Source organism: Leuciscus leuciscus (genome assembly GCF_965113295.1).
Source record: "Leuciscus leuciscus genome assembly, chromosome: 17".
Lineage (NCBI taxonomy): Eukaryota > Metazoa > Chordata > Actinopteri > Cypriniformes > Leuciscidae > Leuciscus > Leuciscus leuciscus.
The window spans coordinates 3,478,992-3,499,159 of NC_138741.1; the positions used below are offsets into that span (position 1 = coordinate 3,478,992).

The 20,168-nt window shown below is 41.7% G+C and overlaps 1 protein-coding gene across 1 annotated transcript; it reads right to left on the bottom strand.

The window, feature by feature from the left end:
• Positions 1-17,098: 17,098 nt before the first annotated feature.
• LOC309479787 (zona pellucida sperm-binding protein 3-like) lies at positions 17,099-19,447 on the bottom strand. Its single transcript, XM_082143973.1, has 8 exons — positions 18,892-19,447; positions 18,282-18,400; positions 18,104-18,207; positions 17,839-18,016; positions 17,591-17,708; positions 17,426-17,508; positions 17,263-17,354; positions 17,099-17,185 (listed from the first exon to the last, which is right to left on the bottom strand). The coding sequence occupies exons 1-8, from the start codon at positions 19,426-19,428 to the stop codon at positions 17,115-17,117; spliced, it is 1,302 nt and encodes a 433-aa protein (XP_082000099.1). The 5' UTR covers positions 19,429-19,447; the 3' UTR covers positions 17,099-17,114.
• Between the last annotated feature and the right edge of the window lie 721 nt (positions 19,448-20,168).

The window sequence follows — 20,168 nt, forward strand, 5'->3', positions numbered from 1 at the left end:
CGGGAGGGTTTCAGGAGAAATCCTCCTCGCTCCTCCACAAACTCCAGAACATTCAGATGAAACTGAGGGTGCTTTCACATCTGTATTTCGGTTCATTTGGTTCGGACCAAGGGCGAAAAATTATACTTTGTAGCATTTTCCAGGCGTTTTGGTTCCTTTTCACACCACACTGATCGCTCTGGTCCGAATCAGTTTATGAGTTGATGAAAGTGACGCAGTCACGTGACAACATCCACATCACTCGTTGGCCAGATGTGTCTTGAACGCATTTCCATAACTGCACTTCGATTGGTCAGAATTAACGTGTGGGAAAATTCCAACAGAACTCCTGGAAGTAAACAAAGAGGAGGAAAATCCGGCAGATGACTGCGTGGCTGATTGTATCCTTGGTCATACTTTATTATATAGTTTGTCTACACCACTTTAATAATAATTCATTACATTTATATAGCGCTTTTCTCGGCACTCAAAGCGCTTTACATAGAAGGGGGATCTCCTCAACCACCACCAATGTGCAGCATCCACTTGGATGATGCGACGGCAGCCATATTGCGCCAGAACGCCCACCACACACCAGCTTACTGGTGGAGAGGAGACAGTGATGAAGCCAATCAGTATATGAGGATGATTAGGAGGCCATGATGGACAGAGGCCACTGGGCAAATTTGGCCAGGATGCCGGGGTTAAACCCCTACTCTTTCGAAGGACACCATGGGATTTTTAATGACCACAGAGAGTCAGGACCTCGGTTTTACGTCTCATCCGAAGGACGGTGCTCTTTGACAGTATAGTGTCCCCATCACTATACTGGGGCGTTAGAACCCACACAGACCACAGGGTGAGCGCCCCCTGCTGGCCTCACTAACACCTCTTCCAGCAGCAACCTGGTTTTCTCAGGAGGTCTCCCATCCAGGTACTAACCAGGCTCAGCCCTGCTTAGCTTCAGTGGGCAACCAGTCTTGGGCTACAGGGTGACATGGCTGCTGACAGCCATGTCAATAATAATAATAATTATTATTATTACACCACTTTAGACAAACAATAATATTGAGAATGAATCGAGGATGCTGCTCGAAAATAACGTTAATAATTTCTATGAGGCTCCGCACCTCCTCACAACTCCAGGTGTGTCCGCGAGCTGCCATGCTTAAAGTGCAAACTGTCAACAAACATTTCTCCTCATCCCATAATGCACAGCGCTGATCGTCTTACTACGGAAACTGGTTTAGTCCAAAAATGCGCAGTTCTTTGGCAGTTGGTTCTGTTCGAGGTCGGATCACGTTCTCACCACAAACGAACCGCTCCAGAGTTCCTTTCAAAGCGTACCGTACGCTTGTTTGGTCCGCTTTTGGTGCGCTCCCGAGTGCGATTGCCGCATTCACACCTGCCCAAACGAACCGCTCCAATGGGGAAAACGAACTCTAGTGCGATTCAAGTTAACTAAATGAGGCAGGTGTGAAAGCAAACTAAAAGAAGAGCTTTTTGGCAGCAAACCCTCCAGATGTGGGATATAAATTCCCCCATATATGGCTAAATACACAGCTGGATCTTTAATGGTGTGGGCCTGTTTTTCTGCTGGAGGTCCAGGACTTTGTTCAGACGGCATCATGGATTCTAGCAAATACCAACAGATTCAAAAATCTCGGATCTTCCATCAGGACAATGATCCAAAATCAACACAAAAATGGGACTGAAAATGAAGCTTCTGCCATGAGCATCCCAGTTCCTGACCTGAAGCCTATAGAAGACTGAAGAGGAGAGGGAATCAACATGGATCTGGAGGAATGATCTCTGATCTCCAAACTCATCAGGCATTATAGGAGCTGTCCAATCAGAGCTGCCATCTCGGCAAAAATAAATAAATAAAAGGTCGCAAAAAGTATTTAATAAAAGGGTGCCATTGTGGCCAATGTAAATGTATAGTGGAGAAAAACATTTATTTAATAATTATAGTTTTTTTTCCTGCGTTGTTTTAGCAGCAACAGACCTTCCTTATCAAATAAAATGTAAGGTAATATTGCACTTTATCATGAGAATTCTCAAGCCTTGAAACTAGTGCATTTACCAGAAGATTCTCATGAAAAGTGATGGTCTAATATCATGAGCACATCAACTGATCTTAAATCTCCTGCTTTTAATTGAGCGTCCATCATCTGTGTTTGGTGTTCAGATCATTCCTCATTATGGGCTGGTTCTGCTTTGGTTCTCGCGCAGTCGTCCATGACCTCACCTTTCACTTCCCATTTAGTGTTCGCAGCTCAGAGCCGCTACTGTACATAGTGCTGACTGCAACAAACGAGAGCATGTTTCCATGGCATGTTACAGCTCCACATTCAGCCGGCCGGAGCCCTGATCCCCAGTGACAGGGATTATTTATTGAACCGGATCTGACCAGCGCTCTTCTCAGAGGCGAGTCACCTTCACTTCAAGCCCTGGAATCACATTTGTGTTCTAAAGTGCTTTCAAACATTCTATTTTAGTTTGTTGGAACCTTATTATGTCCAGTTTACATTCTTGTATTTGGCATGCACACTGTCCAAACGTTCAGTCACACACTCAATGCTTTCTCTGAACGTTGTGACAGCCAATGCAAACCAATTCTGTAGTAATGGTAGTTTTGAACTTCCAGAAGTTTTGATTGCATCACCTTGACATCATGATGTTCCGTACATCTCATCCCAACCTGTTCAGTGGTCGTGTGTGTGTACTGAAGGGGAACGTTCACTTATGAAATTACGTCAAAGTCACTCCTGTTTCTCTGCTGATTTCCCTGAGGATGCTGAGAATAATCCCATATGGCACTGTGAGAGGAAGCAAACTAGACAAGACACTTACTGTTTTCTCATTTAGTCATATTCGACGACACACACACACACACACACACACACACACACACACACACACACACACACACACACACACACACACACACACACACACACACACACACACACACACACAAACACACACACAAATTATGGACATGATTTGAAAAAGGTTAAATGGTCCTGAAAAAAATCACACTTGTATTGTTCGCGGTTAAAAATAATTTGAATTGGAAATTAATGGGAAATTATTTTAATAATTACTGCACTACACAAAATCTTCCTGAAAGCTAATTTTTTTTAGATATCAAACTCAGTTTTGGAACAAAACTTGTTTAGATGTATGGCTTTGATTTTCTCGCAGTTTTAGAGTAAAACATGTTTTGGAAACATGTTTCATATAAAAAATGTCAATAGAATTTGTGCATTTTTCATAACAATAAATGTAAAAAATTATAGAAGTTTTTTTTTAAAGTTCACTTTTTAAAAACTTTTGACTTCAGCAATAATCTCTTTAAAAAGACACCAAACTTATAATAAAGGAAATGTCATTTTTAGGTCAGACAGGTCCATGCTCAAAATGGATTATAACTACTGCATAAATATAATTTACTACCATAAAATCCCCTAGAAATACAAAATATTAAATAAATAAAACATTATCGAACTAGTAGGCTACATTCACTTCATTGAAATAAAAAATAAATAAAGATGAGCAGCACTCGTCTGGTTAAAATGTGATGTTGTATTAAGTAACAATTTGGATGTTTGATTTTTCGCCAGTTTAATCCGGGAAAGTTATTCACACTTACATTTTTAAGTTGAGATAACTAATTGCAACAATATTTTTTTACTATGTGGCTATTTAAAAATAACCACCACTTATTTATAATGTCTTTATAGAAATGCTGAAATGTCCTACTTCCCTCTTCTGAAGTCGTGATTACGAGTTCGTCGCGTTCAAGTGCTTTGTTATCGGGAAGAACAGGAATCATGGTTCACCACCAGGTTTATTCCTGCCTATTTATTATGACCGCCGCTAGCGTAGCTAGCGAAAGCGGTCATATAGGGATTGTCAAAGTTTTTTTTTTGTTTTTTTTTCGTCACCTTACTGAATTTTTCGTCAACGATACCAGGGACACCGAAGCACCGGGGAACATGAAATTTGGTGGGCATGTAGCCCCACTACACTTCTAAGGAAAAATTTCGTTTGGTCCCCGGGGGCCACTCCCCCCCCGCGCTGGGCCCCCCCAAACCCCCAAAAATGCAGTTTTTCCTAAATAACTACCTGAACCGTGGCACCGAGGATGAAGACATTTTTATGGTATGTTGGTCTACTAGACCAGCCTTTCTCAAACTTTTTTCAGTCAGGGCACCTTTCAAAAGTGCATAAAATCTCAAGGCACCCCAGTGTAAAATATAATTTAAAAACACTGCATAACCCAAATGTAAATGGAAATTTTATATATATATTTATCTAAAATGAATTTACAATTTTATTAATCCGATCATAATGTTTAACCCTTTCACACGTAAATTTAAAATATTCTGGCTGACCCCCCAGCGTGAGTTTTTCAAGGTGACCGTTATTTAGAATGTGTCACTTTATGGTTTCCGTGGTGACGCGTCATTGCTTGTCACGTGAGACACCGCAGCAACAACAGAGCTGAATGAATGATGATCTGCTTTTATGTCATTTTTCCTTTTTTATTCAAAATATTCACAAATTTGTTAGATATGGCATGAAGTATCTGATATTCCGATTGTCAAATATATGCAAGTGGAAGTGTTTTGTTTTTTGAACACAATTATAACGATCGCGTTAAGGCCAATTTATACTTCTGCGTCGAGTGTACGCCGTAGTGTACGTCGTAGGCTACGCACGTAGGCGACGCCGTCGTGAGCATTTATACTTCTGCGAATGTCTGTGTTGCTCTGCAGTTACACCGCCGAAACGCTAGTTGGCGCGGGTGGGTTTTAATGTTCCACTGTGTTTACATTCCTCGCGGCTGTTTTGAGTTTAGGTTTCTACGAGCAATGGCGACTGAAGGAGTCATACAGATGGCTGTATTTCCGCACTTCTTCAAGCAATCTCTCGGTCACTTGGTTTATTTCCATGGCTCTTCACTGATCTTCGGAATTTAAAAATGGCGGGCGGGCGCTGCAGAGTGCAGAAGATCATTCCGGAAATGCGTAGGAGGAAACGCGATGCTATCCAGCCGACCAATCACAGATCTTGCGGTCCGCGTCGCCGCGACGCGTAGTTACATTTTTGAGGAGGTGCGTGTCAGGGTACGGCGAAGGGTACGACGTATGGTACACGTCAATGCGTATGCTACGCCGTACCTTCTACGCGAACCCGACGCAGAAGTATAAATTGGCCTTTAGTTGAGCTGTACGCGCGATGGGCGCCGCCATGTTAGTTTGTGCCGCAGACGCAGTTCAGAGAATCGGATCTGTTGGATTTACAACAAGTGAATTCATCCACTTCTCCCGAAATACATAAAAGTAAGTGGCAGGTGAACTGGGAGAAGAATAGAGTAAACTTAAAGTTACTTACACAATGTGTATCTGATATGAATAAAACTAATTATAATGGAAAGGATTATTATTGCCTCTTCCTTTGACATCAGTGTGTATTTTACAAACTCTAAATGTATTGTTTTTTTTAGTACTTATGTCTGAAACCTAAAACAAACATTATGTGGATGAAAACACTGAAAAGTTGTGATATAGCCTATGACAGCTCAGCTCCAGCCAACGCGCGGAAGCACATTTGAATTTAGCAGTTGATCACGTCATGCACTGACCGTTCTAATCACACCGGTGCTCCAGGGACCAGCCTAGACTGATCACACCGGTGTGAGCGTACGTGCGAAAGGGTTAAAAAGAAGAAGAATGTATTTAAGTAAATTCAAATATATTTATATATGAAATGTCCGATTTTTTTTTATTTTTTATTTTTTAGCCTACGTAATTTTTTATTTACGTAGCACCCACTTTGAGAAAGGCTGTACTAGACTTTTACGGAAAAATTTCGTTTGGTCCCCGGGGGCCACTTCCCCCCCGCGCTGGGGCCCCCTTAAATTTTTCGTCAACGATACCAGGGACACCGAAACACCGGGGAACATGAAATTTGGTGGGCATGTAGCCCCACTAGACTTCGAAGGAAAAATTTCGTTTGGTCCCCTGGGGCCACTCCCCCCCCGCGCTGGGCCCCCCCAAACCCCAAAAAATGCAGTTTTTCCTAAATAACTACCTGAACCGTGGCACCGAGGATGAGGAAATTTTTATGGTATGTTGGTCTACTAGACTTTTACGGAAAAATTTCGTTTGGTCCCCGGGGGCCACTTCCCCCCCCCGCGCTGGGGCCCCCTTAAATTTTTCGTCAACGATACCAGGGACACCGAAACACCGGGGAACATGAAATTTGGTGGGCATGTAGCCCCACTAGACTTCTAAGGAAAAATTTCGTTTGGTCCCCGGGGGCCACTCCCCCCCCGCGCTGGGCCCCCCCAAACCCCAAAAAATGCAGTTTTTCCTAAATAACTACCTGAACCGTGGCACCGAGGATGAAGACATTTTTATGGTATGTTGGTCTACTAGACTTTTACGGAAAAATTTCGTTTGGTCCGCGGGGGCCACTTCCCCCCCCGCGCTGGGGCCCCCGTAAATTTTTCGTCAACGATACCAGGGACACCGAAGCACCGGGGAACATGAAATTTGGTGGGCATGTAGCCCCACTAGACTTCTACGGAAAAATTTCGTTTGGTCCCCGGGGGTGTGTGCATGTGTGCACACACACACACACACACACACACACACACACACACACACACACACACACACACACACACACACACACACACACAGACAGACATGCACATACTATTACTTTTTTTAGGTATATACATAAACACGCAATACAGCCAAATTACTCCACGTCATTTATTTTTGTGGAAAGCCAGTGCAGGCCTGAGCGGCGGTCATATTTTGTACCGCGATGCGGTACATCTAGTTGAGGAAATCTTATTACAGTTTTTTTCAGTCGCTAACAAGCGTTTGTCCAACCAGTTGTCACATTTTCAAAACTCAATTAGCACAGCATCGGCCTTTTGTGGCCATACCATTCACACATTTCATGTCGTTTTCACACAATATGCAGTCAGTGAACACACAATGCTTACATTTTCTTAACAGACCAGCTATACCTCCCAACAAAATTATGGATTGTTTTTGTAGTATTTACAAATGTTAACACACAACATCCCACAATAGCAAAAACAATATTCCAAACCATACAGTATAAAAACCTCTGCTTCTGCAATGATATCAGTTCAAAAACAATATATCTCAGCTGATAATAAACAAATAATTGAATAATTTACACTTCTATTACATTGACACTTATACAGTAAAAGGAGGACTTTGAGGAGTGATGTTTTTGGAAGTGAGAGGAGCAGGGCCAGGGAGAAGAGCAGGCCCAAGGAGAGGGCAAGGTAGAGGTGTAAGAATGCGTGGTGGTGGCATTCCAAGGGTTGCAAGAACAGTAGTCAGTGATGAAATTCGTGCCACTATCATTGACCATGTATTCAACCATGGTCTTTCACTAAGAGAGGCTGGTGAAAGAGTGCCTCCCCCCCCCCCCCCCCCCCCTTATTATCTGGGCTTTTTGCTGGGGTTTTTTTGTTCAGAATGCTCTTGTGTGTTTCATGGATATTTTGTTCACTGTAAGCAATACTGTAAAACTTTTTCTGTTCTATCATACCGTGTTTCTACTGTACCTCCTGTAGTAAACAGTAAAGGAAAACAAAACTGATTTGCTTTTTACTGGAATGCTTTTGAATGTGAACATTACTGTACATGTGGACATACAGTTCCCAACAAAGACATTTTGTGTAAAAACGGTGGATTGCATGTTTTGCATGCAAATACCTGTAAAACTGAAACATAAAAGTCTATGCAGTTTTTGTAATGTCAACAATAGCCAGTATTTTGAAACCTGGAGTACTTTGATTGACTGCATGCACCTTGTGAAGTGAAAACAAGTGTTATTCTTTGACAGAATAATTTCATTTTGAGTCAGATTTCCAGTGTTTTGGTGAAGTTAGTGTGTGCAGAGAAAGATGTGTTCTATTTTGAAATGAAGAGTTAGTATATATTTAACAAAATGTGTTTTTTGAGAAGAAAATTATCCATTTGGCCAATTGTGTTTTGTAGGTGTGAGTCTGTGTTAAGAGTTTAGAAAAAGTATCCGAAGTATGGGCAAGCGCTTGTTAGCGATTGAAAAAAACTGTAAAGCCAAAAGGATATTTAGCGTCCCATTCCTTGACAAAACATATAAACAATCACTGCACTATCTATAGATAGTCGGCTTGCTGGTGATTCTGGAATTTTCTCAAATGCAGGCTATTTTTGCTGTGCATAAATCATATAAAATGCTTCAAATGATTATCCGTATATGTAAATATGCATCACTTTAATGACAAAACAAGGCGATGTTGTTGTGAAAAAACTGATAAATAATAAGTCACAGCAGAAATCATTCTCCCCACTGGCACGCTTAAAGATTATGGCCCTTTAAATACGACTTAAGAGGGCATTCATGTCCAATTTACAACTAGGAAACGCGTATTTACAATTTATAAAATAGAAGTTGTTAAAACTAGATTGATTAATATCCATATTTCTGTCTAAATGCCATTTAAAATCACCAATGCAAGAGTGCAACTGAAGACTCAAATCTCATCATTTAATATTGTTTTTAGTATTATTATTACTTTTTATCAATATTAGTATTAATACTAATACTATAATATATAGTAATATAATCAGTAGTATTATGTATCTGTTTTATATGTTTTATATACATTCATAATCATTTGTAATCATTGTATTTTGTGAAGATGTGGGAGAGAGAGACTTTGGGAGACTTTGAGTGTGTTGGTGTCACAGTGTCTGGTTTGTGTTCCCTGGGTCACCACTAGATGTCCTCCTTCCTCACGGTGTCATTTCACTTTGTGAACTACATTCCCCACAATCCTTGTTATCATTGCACTCAGCTGTTTCCCATCGCTGATCATTGCACCCAGCCAATTCCCCATTATCATTGTCTCTCCCCTGTGTATATATACCCTGTCTGTTTTAGTATGTGTCACGGAGTTCTTGTATTTATCACGCCACTTCTGAGGTCTGTTATTGCCAGTTGTTTTGTTCCTGTTTATGTCTGATTGCTACCTTGGTTTTGACCCCTGCTTGGACTGGATTACGATTATGGAATGCCCCATTAAAATACTTACTGCTATTGGATCTTCTCCCTATTTCTTGTGTGTGGATCGTGACAGAAGAACTCCGTCATGTCAAGATCCAGCGGTAAGAATGTTTGTGGCTCCTCTCCGACCATCGAGAGGAGGAATTCAGGACCCAAGGAAACACCTCCACGAATGAACATCTTCCAGTGTTTCGCGCTATGGGCCCAGCAGACGGAGGAGATCAAGATGGCCAAATCCCTCGTCCATCAGGAGGGAACCATCTTTTGAGGGAACCCGTCTGGCCAGATTTTCTGGTACCCGTGGTGGCCACAGAAGAGGAGGTTCTAGAGGCGACATCCAGCACCACTCTCCGCCTCGGTCTCTCATCGACCCTGAGCCGGTGATGATCGACCCTGAGCCCTCTTCACCGTGGTTCCTGCCCGACCCGGAGCCTGCTCCTCGCCATCAGAGACGGCGGAGGAGGAGGAAGACCTCCAACCGTCCAAAGGACCCGGAGGTGGTCCCAGAGGTCCCGTGCAGCCCGCTGCGGTCCTGGAGGTCCCCGTGCAGCTCGCTGTTGTCCCGCAGGTCCCGAGTCCGGTGGTCCCGAGTCCGGTGGTCCCAGTTCCGGTGGTCCTGTGTTCGGTGGTCTCGAGTCCGGTGGTCCGGAGGCCGTCCCCTCCGAGCAGCCCGCTGTCATCCCTGAGATCGTCTCGGAGTCGCCCACCATCAGTCCTGCCATGGCCAGGAGGGCCGTGTTCCTCTTCTATGCAGTGGCGGTACTGCATGCGTGGAGGAGACACAGCAAGCCTGCCGAGCCTGTGTCTTCTGACAAGATGGCCGCCGAGCCTGTTCATGTCACGTCTGCCCAGCCAGAGATTGTTCACGTCACGTCTGCCCAGCCAGAGATTGTTCACGTCACGTCTGCCCAGTCAGAGATTGTTCACGTCACGTCTGCCCAGCCAGAGACTGTTCACGCCATGTATGCGCCGCTTGAGCCCTCAGTGACCGCGACTCTGGCCATTATGGCCACAGCCATGTGGTGTGTGTGGGCTGCGCACACACTTGAGCCGGTGCCTGTTCCTGAGCCAGTGGTGTCTGTTCCAGTGCCGGAGCCGGAGCCGGAGCCGGAGCCGGTGGTGTCTGTTCCAGTGCCGGAGCCGGAGCCGGAGCCGGAGCCGGAGCCGGAGCCGGTGGTGTCTGTTCCAGTTCGGGAGCCGGAGCCGGTGGTGTCTGTTCCGGAGCCGGAGCCGGTGGTGTCTGTTCCAGTTCCGGAGCCGGGGGTGTCTGTTCCAGTTCCTGAGCCTGAGCCGGTGGTGTCTGTTCCTGAGCCGGTGGTGTCTGTTCCTGAGCCGGTGGTGTCTGTTCCTGAGCCGGTGGTGTCTGTTCCTGAGCCGGTGGTGTCTGTTCCTGAGCCGGTGGTGTCTGTTCCTGAGCCGGTGGTGTCTGTTCCTGAGCCGGTGTGTCTGTTCCTGAGCCCTGGCCGCCCGATGGACTGTCGTCTCCGCCCTGGTCGCCCGAGGGAGAGTCTCCGCCCTGGCCGCCCGATGGATTGTCGTCTCAGCCCTGGCCGCCTGCACGACCTGCTCCGCCCTGGCCACTCGACGGAAAGTCTGTTTCGCCCTGGCCGCCCGATGGACTGTCGTCTCCGCTCTGGCCGCCAGATGAACTGTCACTCCCTGTCCCCGTTTTCCTCCATGGACCTGGCCCCCCATCCCTCCCCCTGATCCTCCACCACTCCCCCTGATCCTCCACCACTCCACCTCACGCCTGGACTCTTGTTTTGTCTGTCACGTCTTGGAGCGTCTGGTAGCCGCTCCGTAGAGGGGAGGTTATGTCACAGTGTCTGGTTTGTGTTCCCTGGGTCACCACTAGATGTCCTCCTTCCTCACGGTGTCATTTCACTTTGTGAACTACATTCCCCACAATCCTTGTTATCATTGCACTCAGCTGTTTCCCATCGCTGATCATTGCACCCAGCCAATTCCCCATTATCATTGTCTCTCCCCTGTGTATATATACCCTGTCTGTTTTAGTATGTGTCACGGAGTTCTTGTATTTATCACGCCACTTCTGAGGTCTGTTATTGCCAGTTGTTTTGTTCCTGTTTATGTCTGATTGCTACCTTGGTTTTGACCCCTGCTTGGACTGGATTACGATTATGGAATGCCCCATTAAAATACTTACTGCTATTGGATCTTCTCCCTATTTCTTGTGTGTGTGGATCGTGACAGTTGGAGTTAGAGACTGAAATGTATGTCCAGGGTTTTAACCGAGCATAGCATAAGGTGATACATTCATATGTTAATGGGAACCACATGTTTCTCTGGTAATGCATTGTTTTAGTCACATTACAATGGGCATCATGTGTTTCTCTGATAATGCAGTTTTTCTGGTCAGCATATACAATAACTGATAGTTTTTGTCTATGGCAGAGAGATGTTGATCAGTAGTATAAAACCAAGCCCTTTTGTCTGAAAGGCGGAGAAGATGACTGAGAAGCTGAATCAAGACCTTCGTTTGTCTCTTCCTCCTATGTCTTATATTAAATAAATAAATAAGAGATCTCTTGGCAAAATCACTGGTGTCTGTTTCCATGAAATCAAACAACAGGGGAAAGGAAGATTTTTAAATCTACAATTACACTTACGAATTACAAATATTCTTGGCTCTTTGACGAATTGCTTTTGTTCCTATTTTGTGAGTCGCTTTGGATAAAAGCATCTGCTAAATGCATAAATGTAAATGTGTTTTATGAACAATATGTTTGCATTTGTGTGTGTGTGTGTGTTCAAGAGCCAAAACTTTCGTACCATTCCGATGAAGTCTAAAAACAAAAGGTAAAATCTTTCAGTCAGAAATGGATGACGAGCACCAGAGGGTTTAGTTGACTCTATGTATAACATTTCAAGGCACCATGAACACTTTCAGTTGAAACAACCATTTATTTTACAGCACATGTTTCAGTGTGTAGTTCGGCATCGTTTGTATTAAAGCCGATTAAAGAACGAAGCTTCAAACTGAACTGTATTTGATCTCACTGATGATCGTCTGATTGTGAGACTGCATGTGAAATCCAGGACGGCTGTGTTGTAATGTCTTCATATTTCATGACCGCTCTCAGTCTGTTCTCTGGGCACTCTCAGTGTTCCCGGGAAAGCCAAACTGTGTTCTGCCGCTTCTCCAAACACATTGTTTGAGCTAATTAGCAGAAACCTCAGCCAACCTGATCTTGACCTTACCCAACCCGGGTCTACTCGCTCCTGCGTGAGCTCTCGTCACTGCATCATGTTTCTGACTCTGAACAACATTAATATTTAAGGGATAAATATTGATTGGATCTCTCTTCTGGCTCAAACGTGGGCCGTCTGATTGAATCAGGGCTTGCTTTAGTTTAGCGTTCTCTAAAGGCCTGTCAGTGTTTATTTGGAGATGTCATTGTGATAAGGTCGTACACACACAGGTTTGCTCAAGAAAACGGGCAGCTCAAATCATTCCAGCTTCTCAATGTTATGAGAGTCATGTTAATACAAGTTATCTGCTCTTTAATAATGTTCTCAAAATGTTAGCACAACATTTTTATAAAAAATGTAAAATATATATTTTGTAACATTTTTAAACTGAATCACTGAAGTTGGACATTTTTTGAAATGTTACTTGTTTTGGAATTTTCAGAGAACATTTAAAAGTAATGTTTCCTTAACATTTGCATAACCAAGATTTATTTTTTATTTTTTTATAATATTTAAATAACTGGACGTTCCGAGAACATTCAGAAATAAGGTTTTCATAACTGAAAGGGACCATTATAGCAATAAATTAAATAAAAACCGCTGTGTGATGCTGTGAAATCTATGTCAAAGTTAATACATTTATAAATCTTTATCATTGCATTATTTTTTTATTTTTTTTGTCAAATGTTCAGATATTTTTATTGAACACATTATCAGTATTAATATTTCGCAGGTGAATTGTAGCAATGTTAAAAAATACTTCAAGTAAACTACTTATTGCTTATTTAAATAAGATAATTAACATTCAAATTATAGTATTTTTTTTATAAGCGTTACTTTTTTACAATTTAAATATAAATTAAAAAAATTACAGCGTTAAATTTAGACAATTTTACTAACAAAGTGTGAGTAATATTTACTTGAAACAAAGTGAACTTTACTTGAGAAGCCTCCGAGGATTGTGTGTATAGGCTAAATTTAGCAATTTCTGATTGAAAATGAACAATCTATATTCCAATGTTTTTCCCAGTGTACATGAAACATGAGTGCATCTCCTGAGCAAAATATTCTCCTTTGAGTTCATCATAAATCACGGACTTCCAGAGCTGTAGAAGTGTGAATATTCACATTAAGGTCCTTTGAGGTCATGTGACAAATTGATGAATTGCAGTTATTGCATAAATTATCAACGGATTAGGGAAAGAATAATTTATCTACCCTCTCTCCACAGGACGTCCTCTAGTTTTACACGTTGATAATAAGATTGTCCCGGTTCGTTTAATCGGATGAGAGAATGACGACGTGCTGTGTGTAAAATATTTTTTTAATCTCTCAGCGGAGTGGAATAAAAATGATTCAATATGTGTATTACAGTTTTTTACGATTGCTATGACAGATTTTTCAATACTTTTAACAATTTTCCAAAACTCTTAACACAGTTAGCACTACATCTGCCTGTGTAAGCTATACTATTAACACATTTCTTGTTGCTTTAACACAAAATGCATTCAATTAACACAAATTTAAAATGCTTGAACTTCTTTTACACACAAGCTCAAACAAGACCAAAACAATGGATTTTTACTGCCAAATTTACCAATGCTTTAACACTGTATGTCAGAACAGAGAACACCATGTTCTACACCTAACCTTACAGGCTAAAGTCAAGGTGAACCGCTGCTTATACTGTGAACTAAAACACACATATATCCCTTGTATTTTATTCTATTGTTACTGAGAAACAGCTGATTGAATTATGCAAATATATAAATCACAGCTGATTCCCATCTAGGAAACACACTCAGGTGTTGAGGTTCATGACCATACGATATACATGTGTATATGGGCAGACCTGACACATGTCAAATAATGCAGTTTCTGTAATTCCATCTGATGTTAGTGTTTTTATGACATTGTGATATGATTGACTAAATCTTCCTGTTGGACAAGAACATGTGTAAGTGTTTTGAAAAAAATATTTGATTTTGAGACGTGTTTGCAGTGTTTTGGTAGACATAGTGTATTGTTGCTAGTGTATTACAGTTTATCTCGATTGCTTAAACACATTTCTTGAAACTATGTCTCGTATTCTCAAAACTGTAAACACAAATCCATAACGTCTCACCCAATTCCCCAAATGAATCAAGTGAGTCAAAATGAAGCTCTACACTCAAAACCATTCACTCTTGCTGAAAAACCAAACTTTGCCCTCAGACAGGACACTCAAGCCCTCATAATCACACACACTACAACATAGTCTAACACACTGGTGCAATACATTCAAAACGACATTTCCGAAACTGGTAAGTGGTGTTGCTTGTGGTTCATTCATGTACTACACAGTACAACACACACACACACACACACAGCAGCCATAAAGCATACAAGTATAAATTAAGTAAAGTTATTTATGCACTTGCAGGTAGGCTAGTTCCTCCATATTACAGTTATCTGAGAGGGTTTATTCACTGTGCAGTGAAATGGAAACAAATGGACATTACAAAGTCTTATACTTTCTTTCCTTTGGAAAGTTAGAAAATGTCCACTTACTGCACATATTTCAGCCACCATTTTCTTGGGAACAGATACAAGTGTTGGTGTATTATGTAAAAGTGCACAAAAGAGGAAAACACAATGTCATTACAATGAACTACACTCAGGAAAAATGTGATCAATAACTCATGGCAAAATATTTTTACATTAACATAAGTTTATCAGTTTTCACTTTCACAAGTCAAAGCAATTCATCATTACTCAAGATTTAACAGTTGAAATGACTATACGGCCTTAATTTAATGCAGAAAAAATTATTTTACATTGTAGGCTACTAAGATCTTTTCTTATCTTTTTTCTCAGCCTTTTTCTTGGTTGCTTTTATAAACAGACAACCATTTATTTAACAGTGCCTTTTATAAAAGAGACTATAATATAACAAAAAATTACCATTATGTAGAATATTTTTGTACTTCACTTTTATTTGTTCCCATGTTCTAGTGTGGTGACTCTGACATTACAATGAACAAGGTAATTATGCAATTATTAAAATACAAATATATAGGCTAATAAGTGATAAAAACATCTAACATGGCCACATTGTCTGCTACTTTTTGCCAGCCCTCTCTCCTGGCTTTTGTAGACTTTGAGGTGTTCCCTGGCGTTTTGATTAAACATTAAAATTCCAAATTAACTTCGACTATTAGTTCTTGCTCTGCTGAGGAGAAAAACTGTGCGCGCTCTTTGGTCACGCTGAGCAGCCAATAGTAGCATTCCTGATCAATGTTTCTACTATCGATACATATCCCCTTTTAACCCAGCGCATGAACGCGCAATTATCTCAGATAACTCAATCCAGCTATACTAATCATATCCGGCAAGTGTTCGAAGAACCAATTTAGCCAGATCATGATTAGCACGATGATATCATCTTAGATGTGTAATTTGATCTCGGATGTAATAAGCAACGTACGAAGAACGAGCCCCTGATTATTTGTGTAACCGATTGGAATCTGAACTAAAATTTTTGATGTCCACATTATATATTGCAACTAATTCAGATCTGATTTGTGTATCCATGCCGCTCTTTCACTTTCCGTAATTTCTGCATTGATTTCTATGGAAATTACGTTGTGTTGGTAAGCATATGCCAAAAACAACTGCAACATAGGGGTCTGCAATGCAGATGTCTTATTTACAACGTGTATTAGCCACCGTACTGGACTACTGCATCTTCTTAGGCCACAACAGAACCATAGGAGGCTGGTATGAGCAGCTTTATTCCGTGCTGTCGTCTCCACTGGTTTCAAACCATGTCTTCATTATGTTGTCATTTTCTGCTCATTGAGCACTTTACAACAATCTTGTTTCTGCAGCGACTTTCAGCATGTTTCATAAATCAGCATCTGATGATAACATTTTGTGTGACATGAGAGAGTTGCATAAATCACATGAACCCCAATCATAGCAGTCAGATTGAAACTGATTTACAGAAATGTGATTCCAAACAATGTAGCTTGAAAAAGATTTGTAATAAATAAAATTCACACTTGCTAATTTTTATTTCATTCAGATTAGGACTGACAGTCTTAATATAGCTAAAATGTGCAGATGAGTGGATCCCTTGGACCAGGACTGAACAACCACTACATTAGCAAATGAGAATTCTAGAAAGTCACTAGAGAGCTTTAAGATATCTATATTCATACACAATTTTACAATCAAGAAACTGACAGCTTGTAAAGATAACGTCAACTAACGAGCACATGAGTGCAAACAAATTATAGACTAGTTTCATGTACACCACTACAGCTTAATGTGATCAAACTCCTGTGGAAGCTGATTACAAACAATTGTCACAATATGCACAAACACAGAGTACAGGAATGATAGAGAGACCAAGTCCATTACATCTGCAGTGCTTCATTAGACAAGGTGTTCCTTGCAGAGCGCTTTTGGAATTCTTAAGAGCATCATGGGTAATTATTTTTACCAGGAAATTTACAGTTAAACAAAGTAACTAACTGATGACTTCAAAAGTATATATCAATTAACCTTGGTCTTACACTAGCAGCCTTTAAAAAGGTTATTTTATTTAATTTCCCTATGGAGAAAAACTTCTGTACCTTTGCAAGTCCCATATAACAATGCAACCAAAGGGTTCCAGGCTATATGGGACTTACAAATGTACAATAGGACTATCAGTTTCACCACATTGGCAGAACGAGGCACTTCCAATTATAAAAAAAAAGTTAAACCAGACATGACGTGAAATGAGAAATCAGATGCAAGCATGGATTGGTTTGCCAGTTTTATTGAGAACCTCTCTTTTGCCCTTGAACCATTACAGGACCAAGTGAGGCCTTGCCTTCCCACTGAATGCCTAGAGAGAAGAAAGCCAAGTTAGAGCACTTGAAAAAAAAAAAAAAAATGAAAAAAGAAAGAAAACAAGCTACAAACCTCCATAGGGAGAGGCAGCAAATTCACCATCAGGACCACATGTTGAGTCACAGCAAGCACAAACTTGGTCGTTTCCATCAGCAGCAGACCACCTGCAAAAAGACAAAGACATGAAACCTACAACATCAGAAAAGTCGACTTAAAATAAACCCCCCCAAAAAACCCATTGGCAAAGGAACAGGATTTCCGCTGAGCGTCACTGGGTGCAGAAGCAATAGTTGCCTTCAGAATACACGTTATGTAGATCTGCAAGGCATGACAAACAAGTTACAAAACCAAAGCAGATGGAGGAGAAGTCAAATTATCGCATGATATTAATAGTACATACAGAAGGACTGTTGCCCTCCCGGAACATAAACGCCTCCAGCTGGAACTGGAGCTTGTCAACCTGGGACCGAGGCATGAAGCGGGAGCTGGAAGCTGTAGTTTTGGCATCCACAAAGCACCTGACGACAAAAATCAGAGAGCAACTCATGAATGTCAACTGTAGAGCATCAAGCAACTAGACCTTACCCATGACTGTGGTTACAAAAAGCAACTTAAACAGTCCTACCGCATCAAGGGCCATGACCTTACCCATGATTCTCAATGAAGGAAAATCTTGGAAGGGAGTTCACATCAGGTACTTGAGTGGCCACACAGCGGTCCACAAACACACGCAGAGGCACATGATTGTACTGCTTCACAGATGCCTCAATGTTAATAACACCACCCAGGAAATAGGTGTATGAAGGCCTCTGATAGGACCAATCATCTATACAAAAAAAAAAACACTTTAGGCACAGCCACAATAGCAAGGGTAAAGGTTTATTTTATTGAAAGAAAAAACACCTGTACCAACCCATCATGATCTTCAGGGAGAACAGCAAGACTTCTTCACCAGCCTTGGTTGAGGCATAAGGGAACCATGCTGGCCTCAAGGCATCACTGCTTACACTTTGGAGCCTGTGGTTCATTAAATTACCCAAATGGCCTCCCAGTTTCACGAGAAAGTGCAGAAAGTCACAGAGATCACTTGCCTTTGATAATGGCATTGTACACCAACAATTGCACCATCAGACCGGGTAATCGGAGTACCTGCAAGCGCCTCAGGGTTGTAGGTAAGAGAGAAGGTGTAGACAAGTTCATCCTCATTCATCTGTAAAAAGATTGTGGTTACCAAGAGGGTCATCCCAGAGACTTTACATATACCAAGACCGTGCACTCATATTGCCATGAATGGGAGAAGGTGCACTGTGTAATATGGAAGAATTCCTGAAGAGCAAAATCACCAATTAATCAAGTCTTATCACTACAGCTGCCCTAAGAAGCTCCAGTGTTGCCAGAGATAGTCAATGTTTTGGAGACATGCACATTGGCTGCTCCTGGGTAACACTATTAAGGCACAAGATTTGATCTGGTTTCTTAAGTTCCTTTCACACCATTTGTGGGTGAGTTTACATCATATGTTGTTTGAAGGGTTATTTAAAAGGCAAGTGCTTGAAAATTCAGGATTTACCCATTTAAATAGAACTTGGTCTTAGTTGCCCTGGCATTGCAAATGACAACCAAGTTAACTGACTTTCCTTGAAAGATTTTGGCTCTCTTCTGCCACACCAAAATAACCCATTAAGATTCATGAGTTCTTACCATCAGCACACTGTTGCAGTCCTGTAATTCATACTCAAAGATGAGCACTCTAGACTCAGGATCCTGACCAATAACTGGACATCCACCTAAAGACAGACCAGTTGGCTGGATCAACTGACCATTGCTGAAAAGGTCTTGCTGGACCTCTACAAGAACCCGGTTCTCGCCGCATTGAACCGCTACGCTGCCGGGAGTCACGGGTTGCCTCATCGGGAAGTTCCCCACCAACTCACTCTGCACCTCAGGAACAGTGGGATACTTCCAATCCAAAGGCTTCATTGGACCCTGCAACAGCTGCTTCTCCTGAAGGCCAAAAGGCTCCTGTGCAAGGCTTTTGAAGTTGGGACCCAAAGGACTCTGAAACTGAGAAACCACTTGCAAAGGGTTCCAGAATCCTTGAGGAGAAAGGGCAGGACTTCTGGAAGCTGGATCTGATTTTGGCCCCATGCTTCTTGGACTATGACTGTACCTCAAACTTCCCCAGACATCATGCAGCTCACATGCAACAATCACTAAGACAACTATCAGGAACCCCATCCTAACAAACTTTGACACAAACACCTCAACACACACCAGTAATTGGCTTTGCCTGTTTGTATACCTTTGAATTAAGGTGGCTCCACCCCTTTTACCTTAATTGATTACCTTTGATTCTCCTCTGGACCTGTAGAGTTTATGCATTAGCCAATGAGAGAGTGCTATAATGTCACTAGCCAAAAAAAAGGCTTTAGGTTTTTATCTAAAGTCTTTTTGCAATTAGGAAACTGACAGTTTATCCATGATAGAAACTTTGGCTGCGTTCGAAACCGCATACTTCCCTACTATATAGTAGGGGAAAAAGAGTAGGCGAGCGAAAAAGTATGTACGAATCCTCTGTATTCATAAAAGAGAATACAGAATACAGAATACTCCACCTGCCCTTATTTCCTCAGATTGTGAAGCACAACACATCACGCAACAACCTCAGGCACGAAGGAACGGCTCACCTCTGGCGGTCAGCTGATTCATCAGAATAAAGCCGCAGAATGGGAATTGCTGTGTTGAGATGGCAGAAGGATGTGGGGTTCAGCGCCTGCAGCCTACATACATGATTGTAGTTTGAATAAAGCTTTGTTTCATGTGTTGACTTGTATATGCATTTGTTTATTGTGTGATGGTGACTTTCATTCATTCTTTTACTAATTTATTAATATTTCTCATTTGTTGTCAGTAAATAAAATATAATTAATGCTTTAATTAATTGTTTGAATGAAAACGTAGATATGTTCACTATATAT

Bases quoted from the DNA above. Each gene is read 5' to 3' on its own strand.
- LOC309479787 (XM_082143973.1), bottom strand. From the start codon at position 19,428: ATGGGGTTCCTGATAGTTGTCTTAGTGATTGTTGCATGTGAGCTGCAT. The intron at 18,401-18,891 runs GTAAGAACTCAT...ATCTTTTTACAG, and splicing joins ACTGCAACAGTGTGCTGATG to ATGAATGAGGATGAACTTGT. The intron at 18,208-18,281 runs GCAAGTGATCTC...AATGAACCACAG, and splicing joins GTACAATGCCATTATCAAAG to GCTCCAAAGTGTAAGCAGTG.